The 18046-nt window shown below is 39.6% G+C and overlaps 2 protein-coding genes, 1 long non-coding RNA gene and 1 pseudogene across 3 annotated transcripts; all 4 read right to left on the reverse strand.

Annotated features, from left to right (window-relative positions):
* Positions 1 to 237: 237 nt before the first annotated feature.
* On the reverse strand, positions 238 to 2196 carry LOC121766512. Its single transcript, XR_006043017.1, has 3 exons — positions 1705 to 2196; positions 1294 to 1388; positions 238 to 984 (listed from the first exon to the last, which is right to left on the reverse strand). It is a non-coding gene; the product is annotated as an uncharacterized LOC121766512 (long non-coding RNA).
* Positions 2197 to 3987: 1791 nt separating this feature from the next.
* On the reverse strand, positions 3988 to 5080 carry LOC121767287 (allene oxide cyclase, chloroplastic-like). Its single transcript, XM_042163528.1, has 2 exons — positions 4757 to 5080; positions 3988 to 4642 (listed from the first exon to the last, which is right to left on the reverse strand). The coding sequence occupies exons 1-2, from the start codon at positions 4986 to 4988 to the stop codon at positions 4119 to 4121; spliced, it is 756 nt and encodes a 251-aa protein (XP_042019462.1). The 5' UTR covers positions 4989 to 5080; the 3' UTR covers positions 3988 to 4118.
* Positions 5081 to 9614: 4534 nt separating this feature from the next.
* On the reverse strand, positions 9615 to 13728 carry LOC121767908 (annotated as a pseudogene).
* A 2736-nt stretch (positions 13729 to 16464) lies between these two features.
* Positions 16465 to 17795, reverse strand: LOC121769180 (AP2/ERF and B3 domain-containing transcription factor RAV1-like). Its single transcript, XM_042165901.1, has one exon. The coding sequence runs from the start codon at positions 17689 to 17691 to the stop codon at positions 16684 to 16686; it is 1008 nt and encodes a 335-aa protein (XP_042021835.1). The 5' UTR covers positions 17692 to 17795; the 3' UTR covers positions 16465 to 16683.
* Positions 17796 to 18046: the final 251 nt, after the last annotated feature.

Below are 18046 nucleotides of genomic sequence, written 5' to 3' on the forward strand. Positions count from 1 at the left end.
AGTGCCATGAAACATGACGTGTAATGTCACTAGAAAATGCCACGATATATTTTCTTAAACTACATTAACTTTTGGAAAAATATAAAATATACCCCAATAAATATTTATTATTACAATTTTCCCTCATTTCTTTAATTTACTTTTTTCACCTACATATTTCTGTAATTTATATTTTTATCCTTCAAATATTTATAAATTCATTTTAATCCTTCAAATTTAATAAACTACTCACTCAAATAAAATGACAACTATTTGAATAATATTCAAACCATCAAATGATCTTACACAAAAATGTAACGTGTTTGAACACACAAACTAAACAATATTAAGTGTTGGTAACTGGGCGAAGAGGAGCTGACTCGTTCTCCAGAACTCCCCATAATTCCTCCTCATTCGACAACCACATCACCACGGTTTCTGTCAACCTAGCCAGTAGAACCTTCTGTATCTTCTCTTTTCCTAACAGAACATCTCTCCTGCCACCGCGGCCAGTTGCTGCAGCTTCCCGAATAATGCCTGTGGACATAGCAAATTACAGAAGGGGCCCTTCCCAAGCTTCAATAAACTGGACAACACCTTCCTCAGTTCTAGAATACCAACTGAGGGCTGTCGGCAAGCATGGCTTTTCTCTTCGAAGAGCGCAGACTTGAAAGAGGAGCTTTCATCAGTTGTACTATACCCCGTCCCTTTCAGCTCGGGGTAAGTTCGCTCTTCTGTATCAATTGCATCTATTGCTCTGCCAGTAGAACATCCACATGCTCCAAAAACAGCATTCGTCGATCTTCCACTTCAGTTGAGAATATTCCATCAGTTTCATTAGTTAGAGGGTCCTCAGCCTCCGAGACATCTCCACCAGCTCCACTCCATTCTTCCAATTCACGAGACATGCCACTCATTAAATCCTGGATAAGAATCCCATGGGAAGAGATATGCTTTTGGAGCTCATTTAACTCGTGCTTCATTTCAACCACTTCATCGGATAACCTACAATTACCAAAAAAAGGTATTTATACAAAGGCATACACTCGGATTACAGCTTTAGGTCAAAGAGACTAAATCGGAACCAAGTCTTCTTATCGGAAAGTGATGAGTTTAACCCAATTCAGCTTATTCCTATGTAAAATATATGGTATTAAGAGAAGTTTACATTAAATACCATTCAAGATTGCAGTACACTTTTTCTTATAAATCTTTACACATGTATGTGTATGAGATGATTATACGAGCAAAATCTACATAACATCGTTCACAATATAGCCATAATACGAGCAGAAATCAAGTCGTTTCACTCACCTTAAAAAGGCCAAATACTTTGTTCGAGTATTGCTGCACAAGTTCTCAACTGCATCTTTCAAATCCAATAGCTCAAAACAGATCTTTCTGATTCCCTGCATCAATTTAAGTTGCAAATTGTCACAAAAAAGGAGAGGATTAAGTATTTACATTCACTCTTAAGCAGACTCACAAGACCATGAAGCATTAAACACAAACAAAACAAGAAAATAATCTCTAACACAAAAGGTTAAAATCTCAGTAGTAAACATAACAAAAAAAATTCTGCATTTCTGATTTGAATGGATAATTTTCCAACAAAATTCCAACATAAATGCATCTAAATGGAAGCAATCCCCCAAAACGTGAGGGCAAGAGAAGAAATAACACATTCCATATGGTCTAATCAGAGGAATGATAAAAGTAGGATACCTTTGGGCAACAGGGGCGAGAGATCGATCGGAGCAATGCCTGACGCGGATCTGAGTGAGGGAACCTGAGCTCCAAACGACGACAGATCGGAGCATATTATCAACCCTGCGCTCGAATTCGGGAGTCCAGAAGCGACGGGCTGAACCGCGACAGTCGCGTGACTCTGCTGAACGCCTGGGAGCAACTGGCGATGACTCTCCGTCGTGAGGAAAGGAGCGACGGCAGTGATGCTCGCCGAGAGCAGAAATTTGGCGGAGGGGCGGCGACAGATTCGAGAGAGAAGAGAGAGGGCGACGACGCTGAATCACAGAATCGGGAGACGGCGACGGGCAATTTTCGAACTAACGCCGAGAATGAGAGAGCTAGGGTTGTTTGCCTGTAATTGGGGATTTACCTTGAAGAAGAAGAGAAAGAGGGGAAGAGATGGAGAGATGGAACGATTTTTTTCTCGTAAGTTCTAGAGGGAGTTACTTCCCCTTTCTTCCTTTTTTTTTTAATTTCATTTTATTTTGAGTTGAAACAAATTTTTGAATGGATTATTTATTGGTATGACACTTGGCACAAGTGCCACTACATGAATCTCTTCATGGCATTTATTTGGAGATGCAATATTAGTTTAGGATATAAGTGTGGCTAAATGTTGGTGTATTGAGTGACTATCTGTAGTGGCAGTTTTAAAAAAGTGCCACAAATTTAGTGTAGTCTTAGGCTAATTTTCTAGTAGTGGCTGAGGTACTTGAATGGTTTGTAATGTTAGGATTGGTAGGTCACCAAGGCGGCACTGATGATGTCGAGCTCGCTCCTGCCGCTCCCCGCCGACCGCTCTTCCTGGAGGTAATACCCCTGAAACTTTTGGATTTGTTCGTTGGCTCTGAAGATGGCATTGCTCACCATACTCTCATTGCTCTCGATGGTTCCATCCGTGCGGTTTAATTGTACCAGCGAGAGACGCACCACCAAAACCTATCCCACTTTGGTTCGTGTCAACCTCCGGATCTTCGGAGATAATCAAATAGGCTTTGAATAACTGATCCATCTCCGCCGGAGTGTACGGGGTGCGGACACCACGAGAAGTAGAAGTAGGAGTAGGAGTAGGAGGAGGAGGAGGAGTTTGAGAGCCGCAACTCCCTCCCGATCTGGGTTCGGGTGCCCACCCGTATCGCCCATCGGGGGCATCTTGGTCGTCCACCGGCTAAGGCCGGTAGCCACCCTGAACTTGAGAACCTTGGGTTTGAGGAGGGGCCGAGAATTGCGTTTCCAGACTAGGGAATTGTTGTGAGCCGAACCATTCGTGGTTCCAACCGCGAGAGTCGGAGAGGTGATCGCCGGAGCCGGATATTTTTTTTGTAAGAGTGAAACATTGAGAACTGATAAGAGAATTTAGATGAGAACTGTGTAGTGTGGTGGGAAATTTTGTGTGGAAGTGGAGGTAATAGATGAAAATGTCAATTTTAGGGAAAAAAATAAATTAAAAGTGGAGAGAAAACGGATATAATTTATTGGGAAGTGAAAAAATATATTTTTTATTTAAAAAAGATTTTTTAAATTAAATTCGATTTTAAAAAAATTGAAAATTCCAACGGCTTTGCCGTTGGCCAATCCCGCCGCGCCATGTCAGCCTGCTCAGCGGCACGGACGTGCTCGATGCATCGAGCAGCGCCGTACCAGCGGCGGACAACACAAAGCCGCGCCAGCGGCACGGACACCGCCTGTCCGAGAGAGCAGCGCTGCGGATGCTCTCACTTTTGAATTTCTTCTTGGCATGTGATGTGAAAATTATCACGTTAAGTCTACTGGATAAAAATACGACAATGTACCCGAATCCCAGATACCAATACTTTTCTTAAAGAAAAAATTACTCCATAAATACTACTTCTACAATATTTGATACGCCATCTTTGAAGAATTCTTTGAATTGTTTAATTGTTTCAAGAAAAAGTAGTTTAATGTCCTACCTCGAATTATTTAGTTTGAATAACATGCCCAATGCATTAATTGGATTCTTTTTACTTATGGCAATGTATTGAAATGATTGAATGCCACTGACTTTTTCTTTGCCAATTAGGAGTTAGGACTAGGAATACACGTCCATTTTCAGCGTTCGAAAAAAAGTCCAATTTAGGATATTTTGTTTACTTAGTTCAAATATAGATGGTACTTAAATTTTAGTACTACGATTTAAAAGGTGAGGCATTTTTAGCCTAAGCTAATCTCATTTTTTTCCAACGCTAACAAGGAAATCTCATTTCCCTTCTTATTTATTCATATGAACATCATGATCAATGATACCACAACCACTCTTTCTAAATCATGTAAATATGAATCTTGATTAATGCATAACAAATTCCAACAATCATACTACAATAAAAACCTCAGCTCAAAACACCAACACCACAAACTAATCCCCAAAAACATCAATTTGTGAAGTTAGCAATTGCGGCCTGAGGCTCAGCGGCCTTCGCAGCTGGCGACGGCTCGACCGAGGGCGTCGGCGCCACCGGGGTCACCACCAGCTCCGCCGGCAAATCCTTGATCCCCTTCAAATAAAACGTGTAGAAGAGCTTAAACGGGAACACTATCTGCTGCAGCTTGACCGTGCCAGAAACGCCCTCAAACACGCCGGAGCCGCCCGTGACGGCAAGGTAAGTGTCGGAGCGTGTGAGGTACGCGCCCTGCACCGAAATGTGGCCGTAGTCGCCGAAGTAGAAGCTGTAGATCGCCTCGTAGCGGTCGGCATTCTGCTCGGGGAAGTGCTGGATGAGCACGCAGAGGCCGGCCGTGATCCCCAATCTTTTCTGCAGGTCGCCGGAGTAGAGCTTGTTGGAGAAGGGGACGAGATCGCCGAGGGTGTTCTGCTCCTTCTGGCTTAGCCGCAGGTAGGCCGGGCTGCCGCGATCGAGCTCGTTCATCTCGTACACGTACAGCTCCTGAACCCTAGCTGAGACATCAAATTAACGCACAAATCGATCAATTTTCTGATAAATTGTCGCAGATCTGAATCGATCAGATATGTTTCCAATTCGAAGTTAACAGAAATCTAGGTTATTCTTACGTGGAGGTGAAGGCTCTGGCTTGGGTTTGCTAGAGAAGGGCCAGAATGCTTGAGGAGTGAGAGGTTTGGAAGATCTGGCGCAGGAAATAGATCTCTGATTTGGAGCATTAAAAATTTTGGTTGAAACGGAGCTGGAGAAACGAAGAGCGGCGATCCGATTTCCGGTGGATAGGAGAGCAGAAGGTGCTTCAGCTTTGAGATTGACTGCTTTAATGGAGTTGGTGAAAGCCATTGATTTGAATTGAAGATGTGTGTATGGTTGTGCTTATAGGAGTAGAAACTGGAGTCCAAGATACTGTTACGGCTGTGTATGTATATATATATAGAGAGAGAGAGAGAGGGGGAAGAAACATCAGATTAGTTAGAAATTGAGATGAAGCTAATTGGTGCACGTGCGCGGCCCACGTGCATGGGTATGGTCCGTATTTAACATTTCTTGTGCCAAAGTGTGGTTTATTTTGAAATTGAATACTTCTATTAAATTATTAATAAAAAGTGATTTTATAAAGTACATCGAGTTTTGTATTAAAAAAATACTCCTACTTCTATAAGTATAATCAATAATTTATTTTTGAAAAAGAATTGAACGTGCAACCGCCACCACCATGTTATAGCAGCTTCTAAGCTGAATATTTGGCTGTTGAATGATTTTTTCGCAGTGGTGCTAGAACGCGACGATCGGCCACCATCCGCAAATGCAGCACCGCAACACTTGTTACTATGTGTGAAAATACTTAAATAATCCTGACTTCGTCATGCTTTTTAGGTGATTTTCGATTTCTTAGATAAAATAGCACGAAGATATAATTTAAGATTACGTTGTGAGATTATTTTAATTAAAACAAAGTGACTATGATTAATTATTTATATGATTATCTATTTAAAATTTAATTCAAAAATTTAATCTCATGAATCAAGCGCAATATCGAGATATAATCTTGTCAACTAACCGAATATTCCTTTAGTTTCAAAAAATTATAAATTATCTTACATTTTTGGTTAGTTGTTACCATGCTCGGTTGCTAGAGCATCCACAGTGGTGCGGATGTCCCAACGGACATCCCAAAAACACTCATGCCACGTCATAAGGACATCCCACTGCACTGCCACGTCATAAGGACATCCTACTGCATAGTGGCAGACATCCCCAAGGATATCCCGACGGACTTCCCACAATAATAAAAATTCACAAATTCACCAAATTAAACAATTTATGGAATTAAAATTTCGACACAAATACGGAGAAATTACTACCACTTTATTTTAAAAAAAATACATAGTACAAAAAAATATACATAATTATTTAAAAAATTACATAGTTAAAAAAAACCGTCGTCTCACTCCTCGGATTCCCCGCCGCCAGTACCCTCATCGTCCCCGCCGGTAGTCCTCTCGTCGCCACTCTCCGCCATGTCTCCCAACCCCAAATCGCGCCGCATACTGTTGATGATATCCTTCAGCGACGACCTGTAATGGCGATCGGTCGATGTCCGCCATTCAACCATTGCACGTAACAGGGTTTCATGTTGCGCGACGCGGACGAGTGAGGGGAGCTCGGGATCGTTTTGGGTAGGAGCTGCCGATTGGGCCTCGGCGGACCTGCTGGCCCTTCCACTCGCCATCTGCGCCGCAGACTTTTGCCCCATCGGGCGACGGCGGCGGGCCGACGAGCATTGCTACTGTACTCCCCGGAGGCGCTGATATTCGTCCGCTTCGGCCAGCCAGATTCAACACCCGCAGTAAACTCGGCCGAAGCCTGCACCACAAGATAAACCTCCCAAAATTTGAATTCCCCGAAGCCCGCCGCAGCGTCTTTGAACTGATGGTGAGACAGAAGTTTCACATCCTTGGCAGACATGCCGCTGGTTGCCGAGCGGAGGTTGGTTGTATAAATGTCAGCGAATCGGCTGAGTTGCCTCTTCAGCCGCTCCCACTGTTTCCGGCATTGCTCTCCGTTGTGAGGCTTCCCCCCTAGCGGTTTGAATTGGAGGTAGCTTTGGCTAATGCGCCACCACATCCTGTCGATATGCTGGTTAGCCCCGATATATGGATCCTCCACTATACTGATCCACGCCTTCGCAAGCGCGATGCACTCCTCTGTGCTCCAAACGGTCCTCTTTTTCTCGCTGGATCCCCCCACCTCAGCGGCCACCGCCTCACCATCGTACCCCGTCGCAGGCGAGGTAGTGCCCCGTCCCCTGCCCCTCTCTCTCCTTGTCTTCCCCCTCCTCCATGTCGCCGTTGGTACGTCTGTAGGAGAATCCCGGATCGGATATAGCCTCAACTCCTCAAACGAGAACGTCTCGATGCTAGTGAATTGAGTCTCGAGGGGAGTACTCGGGGGTTGTCCGTCGACAGTAAATCCATATAGGGGCGATAGACATTGTCCACCGGTGATTGGGGGACCCCCTGCCTACTCCCGCCCGCAGCGACGGGCGAGCCTTGTATCATTCTCGACATCATCATCCCGGTCATCTGAGGCGGCATCATCCCCGACATTAGGGTCATTCCGGCACTCACCCCGGGCATCATCCCATACCAAGGCGGGTACATGTTGTAGTACTCAGGCATCATCCCGCCGTCATTTGGGGTTGGGGCATCATCCCGCCATTTCGTACATCGTGGCGAACATTTGGGTACTTCCGCCGACGGGAAAGATCGGTCCCTGTGACTCGCTCATGACGAGGGAATCACTGTCGTGGGTCTCCATTCCCAAGGCGGCGACCACATGTGTTTGTTTCTATACACGTGGTTGGATAGGTAAAAATAAAATTTTAAGTCCCATGACATGGTGGCCTTGACAAGGATGACATGTGAATAAAGTACTATTTCTACTACCAGTACCAGCTGAAAATGATATATGGAGCAGAGGAGGTAGGTGGAGGCCAGACCTACCATACAGAGGAGGTAGGTGGAGGCTAGACCTACCCATACATTAACGGGGAGGTCCTGCCTGCTGTGCTTAAAACGGTAGCAAATGAAGAATGAAACGCAAGAGAGGTGATGGTGGGCCCTTATCTTTTCTTTCATGTAGTAATACTAATTTACTTATTTACTTTATTCAATATATGACATTTATAGGACACATTATTTCTATTGAATTAATCTTTATAGGAGCTCAATATTTAATTGTGAACTTTTCAAAATTTACCGACATTTTCGAAATGAGCTCTATTTTAGTTTATTGATATAATTGAAATTATAATATATTTGGGTGTGTTTAACAAAAGCAAAAATAACATTAAAAAATACTAACTCCGTACACAAAAATAGATTAATTTTATCATTTTGGATAGTCTACAAATATTAGACTAATTCTAAATATAGAAAGTTTAAACAAATAATAACCCTACACAACATTCTAAAATGTGAACTTCATAATCTATTTAACGCTTCTTTCATAATATTTTTTTTCTCAATCTCTCCATATTTTACCAATTGCACAATAAATCCATGCCATTCATAACTTTGTCTATTTTTTAGACGAAGATAGTAGTAAGTAAAAAGGATATAACAAATTTGCAGACAAATTACACTAATCTTTTTATAATACTAACTCAAAATATGTTAGATTATGTTTCAATTACAGCCGCAGTGATTTAAATCTTTGCATTTGATAGAATGGTGTGAAGAAAAAGAAAAACCACGACCATTTTTTCTTTTGTTTTTATTATATTTTTATTTTGTTAAAACTCTCAAATATATTATAAGTTTTCAATTAAATTAATAACTTAACATACTTGAAGATTCTTTATGATATTAGAGATTATTCTTAAAATAAATTATTAGTTTTAAATATTTAGAAATAAAAGGTACTATAGAAAATTGTACTACCTCCGTCCCAGATAATTCGTCCCAGCATTCCATTTTGGTCCGTCCCACATAATTTGTCCCACTTCACTTTTACCATTTTTGGTAGTGGGCCCCATATTCCACTAACTCATTTCTACTCACATTTTATTATAAAACTAATATATAAAAGTAGGGTGCTGGATACCGCGTCCATCCTGGATACCACATTTTATTCCCCTTGGCCTAGCGGTAAAGGGTGCTGGATACCGCGTCCATCCTGGAGGTCTCGAGTTCGAACCCTGGGTGGCGTAATTTGTCTTTCCTCCTTGTTATAGGAGTTGATTTGTAATTTCCTCCTTCATATATATGATATAAATATATGAAGTTAATTTTAAAAAAAAAAAAAAAAAAAGTAGGGCCACATTCCACTAACTTTTTCAACCCACTTTCCATTACATTTCTTAAAACCCGTGCCGGGTCAAAGTGACCCGAATTATCTGGGACGGAGGGAGTATTAAACAAGAAAGACGTAAAACATAAATATTAAAGACAAAAAATACATATATATTCAATATCATGATCATAATCTATAAGTATTTTAATTTGTAAATATAATTGAATTTTATTGTGTTTTTTAGTGTTCAAATAAAAAATATTCCATAATGAAAATAAATAGTAGTACTCAGTATATCTTAAAAAAGGAAGAGAAAATAAACAATTTATACAGAAATAAAAGAAAAAGATATGTAGAAATTTTGACTTACAAATTTTTGATCAGTTGAAAAATGTCGGTAAAATTATTTTTAAAAGCGGTAAGATTCACAATTAATAAAGCTCCTATAAAGAATAAATTAATAGTACTAGCATAGTAAGAGTAGTAGTATACTGAATAAAATAATACTAATGAAAGTAAAGAAAATGCCCATGCCCCACCATCTCCTCTCTTGCGTTTCATTCTTTGGTTGCTGCTGTTTGAACCACAGCATGGCCTGCTGTGTTTTTCAACACAGCAGGGGATCCCTCTCCTACATTAACACAATTTTTTACTACTACTAATATTCATGGGTTTAGGACAGAGAATACAAACGATCTGTATCAATTTTGCATAGGAGTACTTGACTACAAAGTCGATGCAACTGATGTTTTTACTTTGAACACTTCCAAAAGTGGAAACGCACTCTGCAGTTCACCAAATCAATGCATTTAATTTGTAGGTTAAAACTAAATTGTCATTTTCACTGCAAGACAATTGAAACTACTTGTTGAAGAGGAGAGACACCCCTTTTGTAGATAATAAAGGCTCTGTAACCTTCACTATTTTCATCTCACATTGTGTAAAAAGGCAATTATGTACCGTTAAAGGTTGACGGAGTAGCTCTTGTCTTGCTGCTCAGGGGCATCAAGTTGATTGCAGCAATCTCAGTCACAGTTTTTCCTCTGCACTTTCTTTCACCTAAAAGAAACAAATATACCTAAGATTAGGCCATCACCATGCATTGTTTTATAACATGCTTCCCACACACGCACATATTTTAGTCAGTCAACCTCTTCGTATTTTGTCAAAATCTCAGCACCAGTTCTTGTGATAAGAATTGTGTGCTCAAACTGAGCTGCGGGGCTGCCATCAGCAGTTAGAGTAGTCCAGTTGTCTTCCCAAGTTATGCAGTCCGTCATTCCAAATGTAAGAATGGGTTCTGCAAGAATCATTACATCTTCTTAACATGCTCGAAATATACAATTTCTCCAAAAGGGCATTTCATGAGAAGAGAGAGTGAAGATTATGTCTTTCGAATTTGAAATCACTTCAATTTCAGGAATTGAAGCTACAACTACTTTTCGAATATACAAAACTCACCAATCGTAAATGTTTGCCCTTCAACCATTCTCCCACCCTTGTCATTACCTATCAAAGAAGAAACTGGATTGAGATCACCAAACATTGCTGCCAACTAGAAAAAGCAAATGAAGAAAAGAACTTAACAAACCACATACTGGCAGTTCTCCAGTGATACTAATCAAATAGTAACATAGAATGCATAAAACATATTGTTCCAACACTTCACATTTTAATTCATTAGCCCACAAATATGTTGTCAATAGGGAAGTAAAATATGAGAGGGAGTATGTGTACGGGGGGGGGGGGGGGACTACTCACGGTGGTGATATATCAGAGGTTCAGAATGGAAAACAGTCCCAATTCCATGTCCAACAAATCGGTCCACCACGTTGAAGCCAAATCTTTCAGCATGATCACTGAGAAATAAATAAGAGAAGTTCCATATGAACCTAAGAAAGTTATTTTTATATACAATATGCCTGATTTAATACCAAATCATGCAGTTAAATAACATCTGTACCTGATCTTCTTCCCTATTTTTCTGAATAGAGCACCATCCTGGCAAGCATCAATGCCCTTGTACATGCATTCTTCTGTGACCTACCATTGAATGAGAATATTAAAGTACATAACAACATATTATTAAAAAAAAGGATTACTAGTAAGTAGTAAAGAGCCACAATAAGACAGTTAGATAGACAGCATAGGCTAACTACAGCAAGTAAGAGGAAAATGTACCTTTATGAGACGTTTCATTGCAGGACTTACATTTCCACATACAAATGTCTTAGATGTATCTCCGTGATAACCCTGAAAGAACAATTGATGGTAACTGGTATGACAAAGAGAGCCAAGACCAGTGCATATTGTGTGGAAGAAATAAATAATACTATTATGCATATGGAAAATTGAACATCAAAAGTAGTGATCACAATCTTACATTTAAGTAGACTGTGACATCTATGTTTATTATATCACCATCCTGCATACAACATGAATAGTTTCAAATGCCAGAAATGACTTTAAGCAGGTATTGGCCAAAAACCACACAATGCACGGAACCTGTACCTGTAACTGGCGTGAATCTGGTATTCCATGGCACATACACTCATTAACTGATGTGCATACACTCTTAGGAAAACCCCCATACCCTAATGGAGAAGGGTAAGCACCAGCATCAATGATCATTTGATGGACAGCTTTGTCAATCTCGTTTGTCGTTACAGAGGGCTGAGATGATGTAGAACCGTGTTAACTCGAACCATTATAACTGCTGATTAAAGAATGTTATTCAAGTTGTAAAGTATTATTTATAGAAAAAGCCGTTATGTACTTTTTGTGCAAAACTTGAGTATCTTAATAAAACAAAGACAACTGTAACTGGTAATCTATAATGACAAGAACAAGCACAAACCATTTACAGATTAGAATAACACCATGATGAACCTGACCTAATCCACATAACTTAAGGGTGGAAGAAAATAGCACAGAATGACTGCTCGTGAATATCAAAATGTTAACCTAAAGAGCAAAAGAACTATTCATCAGAGATAGCAGGACTCCTGAAATAAGATTAAGAAGAGCTGTACCCAATTGATACATAATACATTGTATAGAAAATTGGATTAAGCACATAAGTACCTGGCAGGAGATGATTATGGAAACATTGGGAATCATCTAATGAGATCAAAAGAGAGGTAAAAAACATATATCCACTCAGGTAAATAGCTTTATATAACTAAAAAGCAAACCTAAGATGCTAGGAAGCATAAACCAATGAAGCGAAAAAATACTGGTGATAAAGCTAATATCAGTTACAGTAACAACATTCCAGCTAGAAGCAATCATATGTTTGAAAATATTGGTTATCTCTAAACTCTCACCCTGACTAGGGTCCCTCCATAGTCTACCACCCGAGCAGCAAGTTCACATGCAGCCCTCAAGCGAGCAAGGCCTTCAGCATCATGAATTTGATGCTCCTCTGCAATATCCGGTAACAATTTTGTACCTACATAAGGAGGCCTAGGGATATGATCAGGGACAGGAAGGCCAGGTGATACCCTTCCACGTCTCAAAGGAGGCCGCCTTTTGGACGTAGTTGAAGTTCGAAGCTCACGCTCTCTGTGTCAATGAAAACATGTCAGAGTCTTCTTGATATATTGGTAAATATAAATCAACAAACAACTTGGGAAAAAATTACCCTCTAAAATTTTGATTTTGAAATACAATAAAAGAGAGAGACAAATAATGCAACTTGGTGGTTACGGATGTTGGTTAACAAAAGTTAGCTGAACTGAAAAGATCTAAGCGGAAACAAAATGTTGAAAACTTGAAACGCAGAAAATAACCTCAGATTTAGATTATTTTTGCTATCCAAGAGATTCTAAAGTCCATATTTCCAAAATTCAGCCTTCACAAAATCAATTAATGTTAGCTAATCTCAGAATATGTTTCCAATTAAACATGAATCCAAATGCTAACTGTCACGAACAAGCATATTCCTATATTGAGCAATGAAATTAGAGTCAGTATCAACCGGAATAAAATTGTTTTAACTATATATGGCAACTACAGCTCAAGTTCTTGCAAGATAGCTTAACGCTAAAATAAATCTTTTAAACCCAGTCACGCTCCAAGGAAACTTTCCAGAAAAAGGGGCCAAGATAAGAAAGCAGATTCAACTGCAGCACTGTGGTACTGCACTATTGCGAATTTTAGTTATTTAACAACCGGTGTAAACACTGAGTTCTCATGGAAGAAAATGCAACATGATTCGAATGTACGGATAACGAGTAGAAGCAACAAGCCACTACAATAAGACCCAAAAAGTAGCACCGATTACCTTCTTATTCTGATGGCCTCCTCCAAGCCTGATATTTTCTTCGAGTAAACAACAAGCCGTCTCATCAAAATTGCACCTTTATGTCATTTCGTACGCAGGAAATTAAAATCCAGCTAAAATCACAATAGGAACCAAACACCTAGAACACAGCTGGTAAAAAATTTCAAAAGGAAAAGGCGAAAATTTCAAGCTTGAAAGTCTCAACCCAATACAACTTTTCCAACAAATTCAGCGGAATTCCCAATTGCCCATGTTATCATCAACCTCAATAAAAACAAATAGCTAAAAGGGCACAGTTTAGATAATTCAAACACACAGAGGTAAAAGCACAAACACCCGGCGGGCATAGAAATTACATACTCTGCCAAGGCAAAACGCTTTGAGAAGCGAGTGGGGCCCCGATGAGATGAGTGGACGACTTGACAGTCTTGTATCGCCATGGAAGCTGAACGTGGAAGATGACAGAGAAATATCTCCCGCTATCATTCTTGCGGAGGGAGAAGAATTTGTTCTTGAGTTTGAACTATCGTTTAAAGGTGAAAGAATTTATTGTTAACTGAGTGTTGAATGTCATCCAAAAAGAAGATTTTTATTTAATTATTTGTATATGTAAATGAATTACTAATGGGCCCAAAGCCTTACATTTGATTGTAGTTGGGCTTATATTTGGGCTTAACAAAACTTACTCACTACATGGGCTAGATTGAATCTACTGAACTTTGAGCCCAACGCATAATTAACATTTATAAATTCGACATTTTAATTATTTTTGGTGAAATAGAACAACTACGATTTAATGCTCGAAAGTCAAGAATACTGAATTACTGAAGCAAAATAATGCAAATGCTCTGAAACTGTTACACCAAATTACTGTATGTGTTTAAGATTGTATGACAAAAAGGACAAGAAAATCAGTTGGAGTTTAATTATTTGTTAGAAATAAGGTGTGTAAACAACAAAAGGCAACCCACTTTAGCCCTATTGAATCACCTAACATAGGAAACGTCCTGATAATTGTGGGGGCTGTGTATAATTATTAATGTGAACATTAAAAGTTGTAGTGCAAGTTGCAAGAAATTAATAAATTATATTATTAATTGATGTTGTTGTTATCCTAGGTAGTGCAAAAGACTATATGGCACATATATTATGCGCTTCTCTATTGAAGACAAAGTCATGGTTTTCGTTTTACTCCTAAAATCCACTAATTATATACCCCCACACACATTGGTTTATACATACCATTTGCTATTGAAAATATCAATCTACGTTAAGAATGTAGTATGAAACTACTATATACTTTTATATTGAACATATATGTTGCTAACAAGAATATAAAATGACACTAAAACAATATTGATTGATGATTATTTGTGGAAAAGTATGCTGCAAGATGCTCAGAGAAAAATCAATATAATTTGAAAAAGAAAAGAAAGTCAGAATATATAATTAGACAAATCATGATCACGATCTCAAATGCCATATAAACTTGATTGACTAGGTCCAAATAACCATATTCGTTCCAATGTAGGATGAAGGTGAGAGAAGAGAGAATATATATGTAATCAAGTGTAGCATGAACGTGAGTAAAGCAATAGATTTTGTCTGCAGAGGGAAGTTGCCAAGAAAATGCAAGAGCGTAGACAAATAATTATATAATCTTAATTACTTAATGTGCTTCGGAATCACGCCGTTATACATTAATTAAGCTTCCCAATATCTCTCTTTTTTTATATAAAAGTTTGCCTAACACCATATGTTAGGAGATGACAACACGCAATTTAGCTTGTAAAACATTTTCTCTCCAACCAATTATTCGAAAGTTCAGAGCCACCAGGCACATGGGCTCGATCCCTTGCTAAAAATATTTATAATTATTATCAAATCTTTAAATTTATCTGAATTTGATGTAAATTACTATGTAAAAAGTGCCTATCCATTATTTAAAAATATAGCTTTAAATGGTTTATGAAATTGTCAATCTACTTTTCTTTTTCAAACATATGGCTGAAATTCGCTAATTGTTCCGGATGAAGACAGTTTGATATTAATAATTTGTTGTTAGAATAGTATAATTTTGACTTGAGAGATGCCTACCACCATACATACTTCTCACAAAAATCCAGTTTTTTGTTACACAAATTAATGCCGTAGTTAGGCCACTTAACGTATTGCTTTAGTTGCTAAATAGAAATCGATATATAAAGAAAAATGTATACTACTTTAATTAGTTCTATTATTGTTTGTTTGACTATAAGTACTCCATCTTAATTGCATGGATATAATACAATTATATATGTCCACATAAATAATCAAGTTGACATAACTACACAAATATCTTTGGCTAAGATTAGAATACAGTCAAACGCATTTAATAAACATGTAATCCCCGCCCTGCTAAGTTATTTAAACTTGAAATCCCATTTATTAAATACACACAATCACACATACATAGGGATTCGCTTATTTACCAACTACTAGTATTTAAATATTTTTAGCAGACCTCGATGATCAAAGATTCAAAATTAGACCCACGGCAAACTCGTTAGTTTAAACAATAATGTTTGTCGATGGAAATAATTTATTATATAATTAATGCAAAGAGAGAGGGATATTTTGCTCTTTCGAGATCGGATTTTCATGCATGATATGATTCTTCCGTGGATATGAATCACTGAATCTTAAAAATCAGATTAATTCATGCACCGTATAATTTTGGTATCCGATAAAATCTTACACGGATCATGGAAAATATTTAGCAGAAATCATGTGAGACACACAAGTGGTATAATATTTTGCTTTATTTTTTATAATAAAGTTAGCTTTATACACTACGATTAATTATTTATTTATTACTAGTTGGCAGTGAATCTCATTGTTTTTGTAGCAATACATAATTCCTTTCATATGTCCTAAATTAAGATGTAGAGAGGAGGAAATCAATTCAACATTTCAACTATTGTATAATTTGTCGATTGCATGCCATCGTATATTAACCCACTTTATATAAATATTAACATTAATTATATCAATATAGCGCAATGATTAGAGAAATTTGTGAACTTAAAGTTGAAAAGGCAAAAAGCACAATCAAACCATAGCACAGACAATAAAGAAAATTGAGATATTTCATCAAAGGGTTTTTCTTCTGCACTTTAATTTTTTTTTTGAATTTTCGAATTAGTCATGAAGATAGCTTAGTAGCACCAAATCACACGTGAAAAAGAAGAAGAAAGATAATAAAATGGAGAGAACTTTGTATTCCCATTTTTTATCAAAACCTAAAAGGTTGAGCAAGCCTTTCTTTTTGTCTATTTTACTGTACAATTCAAGCTTTTGCAAGTTGCAACATCGCCATCTCACTCCACCTTCTCCTCCCTTTCCCCAACTACATTCACAGTTGATGGAAAAAAACCAACAACAACAAAAACAAATCACTAACAAAACTAATTGCTACTACAAAACATCAATAATCCTTTGTTTCTTGGCCCTCATAATCTCCATATCTTCCATCTCCCTCGCCCTCTTCCCACTTCCGCACCTATCAACCGCCGCCGCCTCAAATATATTCACCCCAAACAACCTCACCATCTGAACCCGGTTCGAACCGGCCGGCTCAGCCTCCCTTCCGGTCATCACTTTCCAATCAATGTACAGGTGCTTATCCGGCCCGGTCGAGCGCTGGAAACTCACAACATCCCCGGCCCGAAGATCCTTCTCCTTCACGAACCGGCTCCACCCCTTGGTTAGCACATAGCTCTGGCTACTATTCCAATACGAATACCGAAATCTCCACACTTTCCCATTCACATCTTCGAAATTCAGCAACACTCCTTTGCTGCTATTCCCACTCTGCAGAGGGAAATGCCTCTCCGCGTGCTGCTTCGGTATCACAAGCCGGTTCAATTTGCCGACGTCGCTCGGCGTCACCGCCTTCTCGAACAGCTGCTCCCGCGCCTTCGCCGAGGAGAAAACGCTTTGATTCGTCGGCGATCTATTCCCACCGGCGCCGAAGCAGCAGCGGCTCTGCTCGAGCTCGTCGCTGTAAGTGTGCTTTCTGAGCATGTCGACGATCTCGGCCTTGGAGTGGGAGTTGAGGAAGGCGACCTCGGCCTCGTCGGAGAGCGGCTTGAAGTTGGTGACGGCGTCGCGGCCGCGGAAGCGCTGGGCGGCGGTGTCGTAGGCGCGGGCTGCCTCGTCCTCCTCGTTGAAGGTGCCGAGCCACACGCGCTGGTGCTTCTCGTAGATTTGCGCGCCCCACCGCCCGTTGGGCTGCGGGACGACGCCCTTGAAGCGGGAAGATGGGAGTTTTCTCGACTCGGCCTCGACGCCGTGCTCGGCGTCGAGGACCACGCTGGCGCCGCTGCCGACCCGGTCTAGGGACTTGACCGGGGGCAGCGGCCGGGGCGGCGTCATTGATAGGGAGTCGGTGGTGCTGCTCTCGTCTACGGAGCTTCCGTCCATTTTTATTTTTGGGTATTCTTGGAGAGAAAGATGGGATGTTTGAGAGAGAGGGGGAAATTTGTGGGGAAATATGGATGAAGTGAGGTGTTGAATTGATGGTGAATATGAGTATGTGGAATATATATATAGGGAGAGCAGCCGTGGGTAGAAATAAAATAATGTTGTAAAGTAGTTGGATTGGAAAAAATACTCATAAAAAGAGGTATGGAGATGTGGGTGAGGTGGGTCAACCCTAGAGATGGTGAGGAAGTAGGAAGATTCATGTGGGATAACTATAGTCTACAGGAGCAGAATGTGGGATAACAAGTTGTAGTAGGGATTCACATGAGTGTAAGTGCATCCCCCCTTATTAGTT

The sequence above is a fragment of the Salvia splendens genome, chromosome 15 (genome assembly GCF_004379255.2).
Source record: "Salvia splendens isolate huo1 chromosome 15, SspV2, whole genome shotgun sequence".
NCBI lineage: Eukaryota > Viridiplantae > Streptophyta > Magnoliopsida > Lamiales > Lamiaceae > Salvia > Salvia splendens.

Coding starts and splice junctions, on each gene's coding strand:
- LOC121767287 (XM_042163528.1), bottom strand. CDS start 4,988: ATGGCTTTCACCAACTCCATTAAAGCAGTCAATCTCAAAGCTGAAGCA. Junction 4,643..4,756: donor GCCAGAGCCTTCACCTCCAC/GTAAGAATAACC, acceptor TTGATGTCTCAG/CTAGGGTTCAGGAGCTGTAC.
- LOC121769180 (XM_042165901.1), bottom strand. CDS start 17,691: ATGGACGGAAGCTCCGTAGACGAGAGCAGCACCACCGACTCCCTATCA.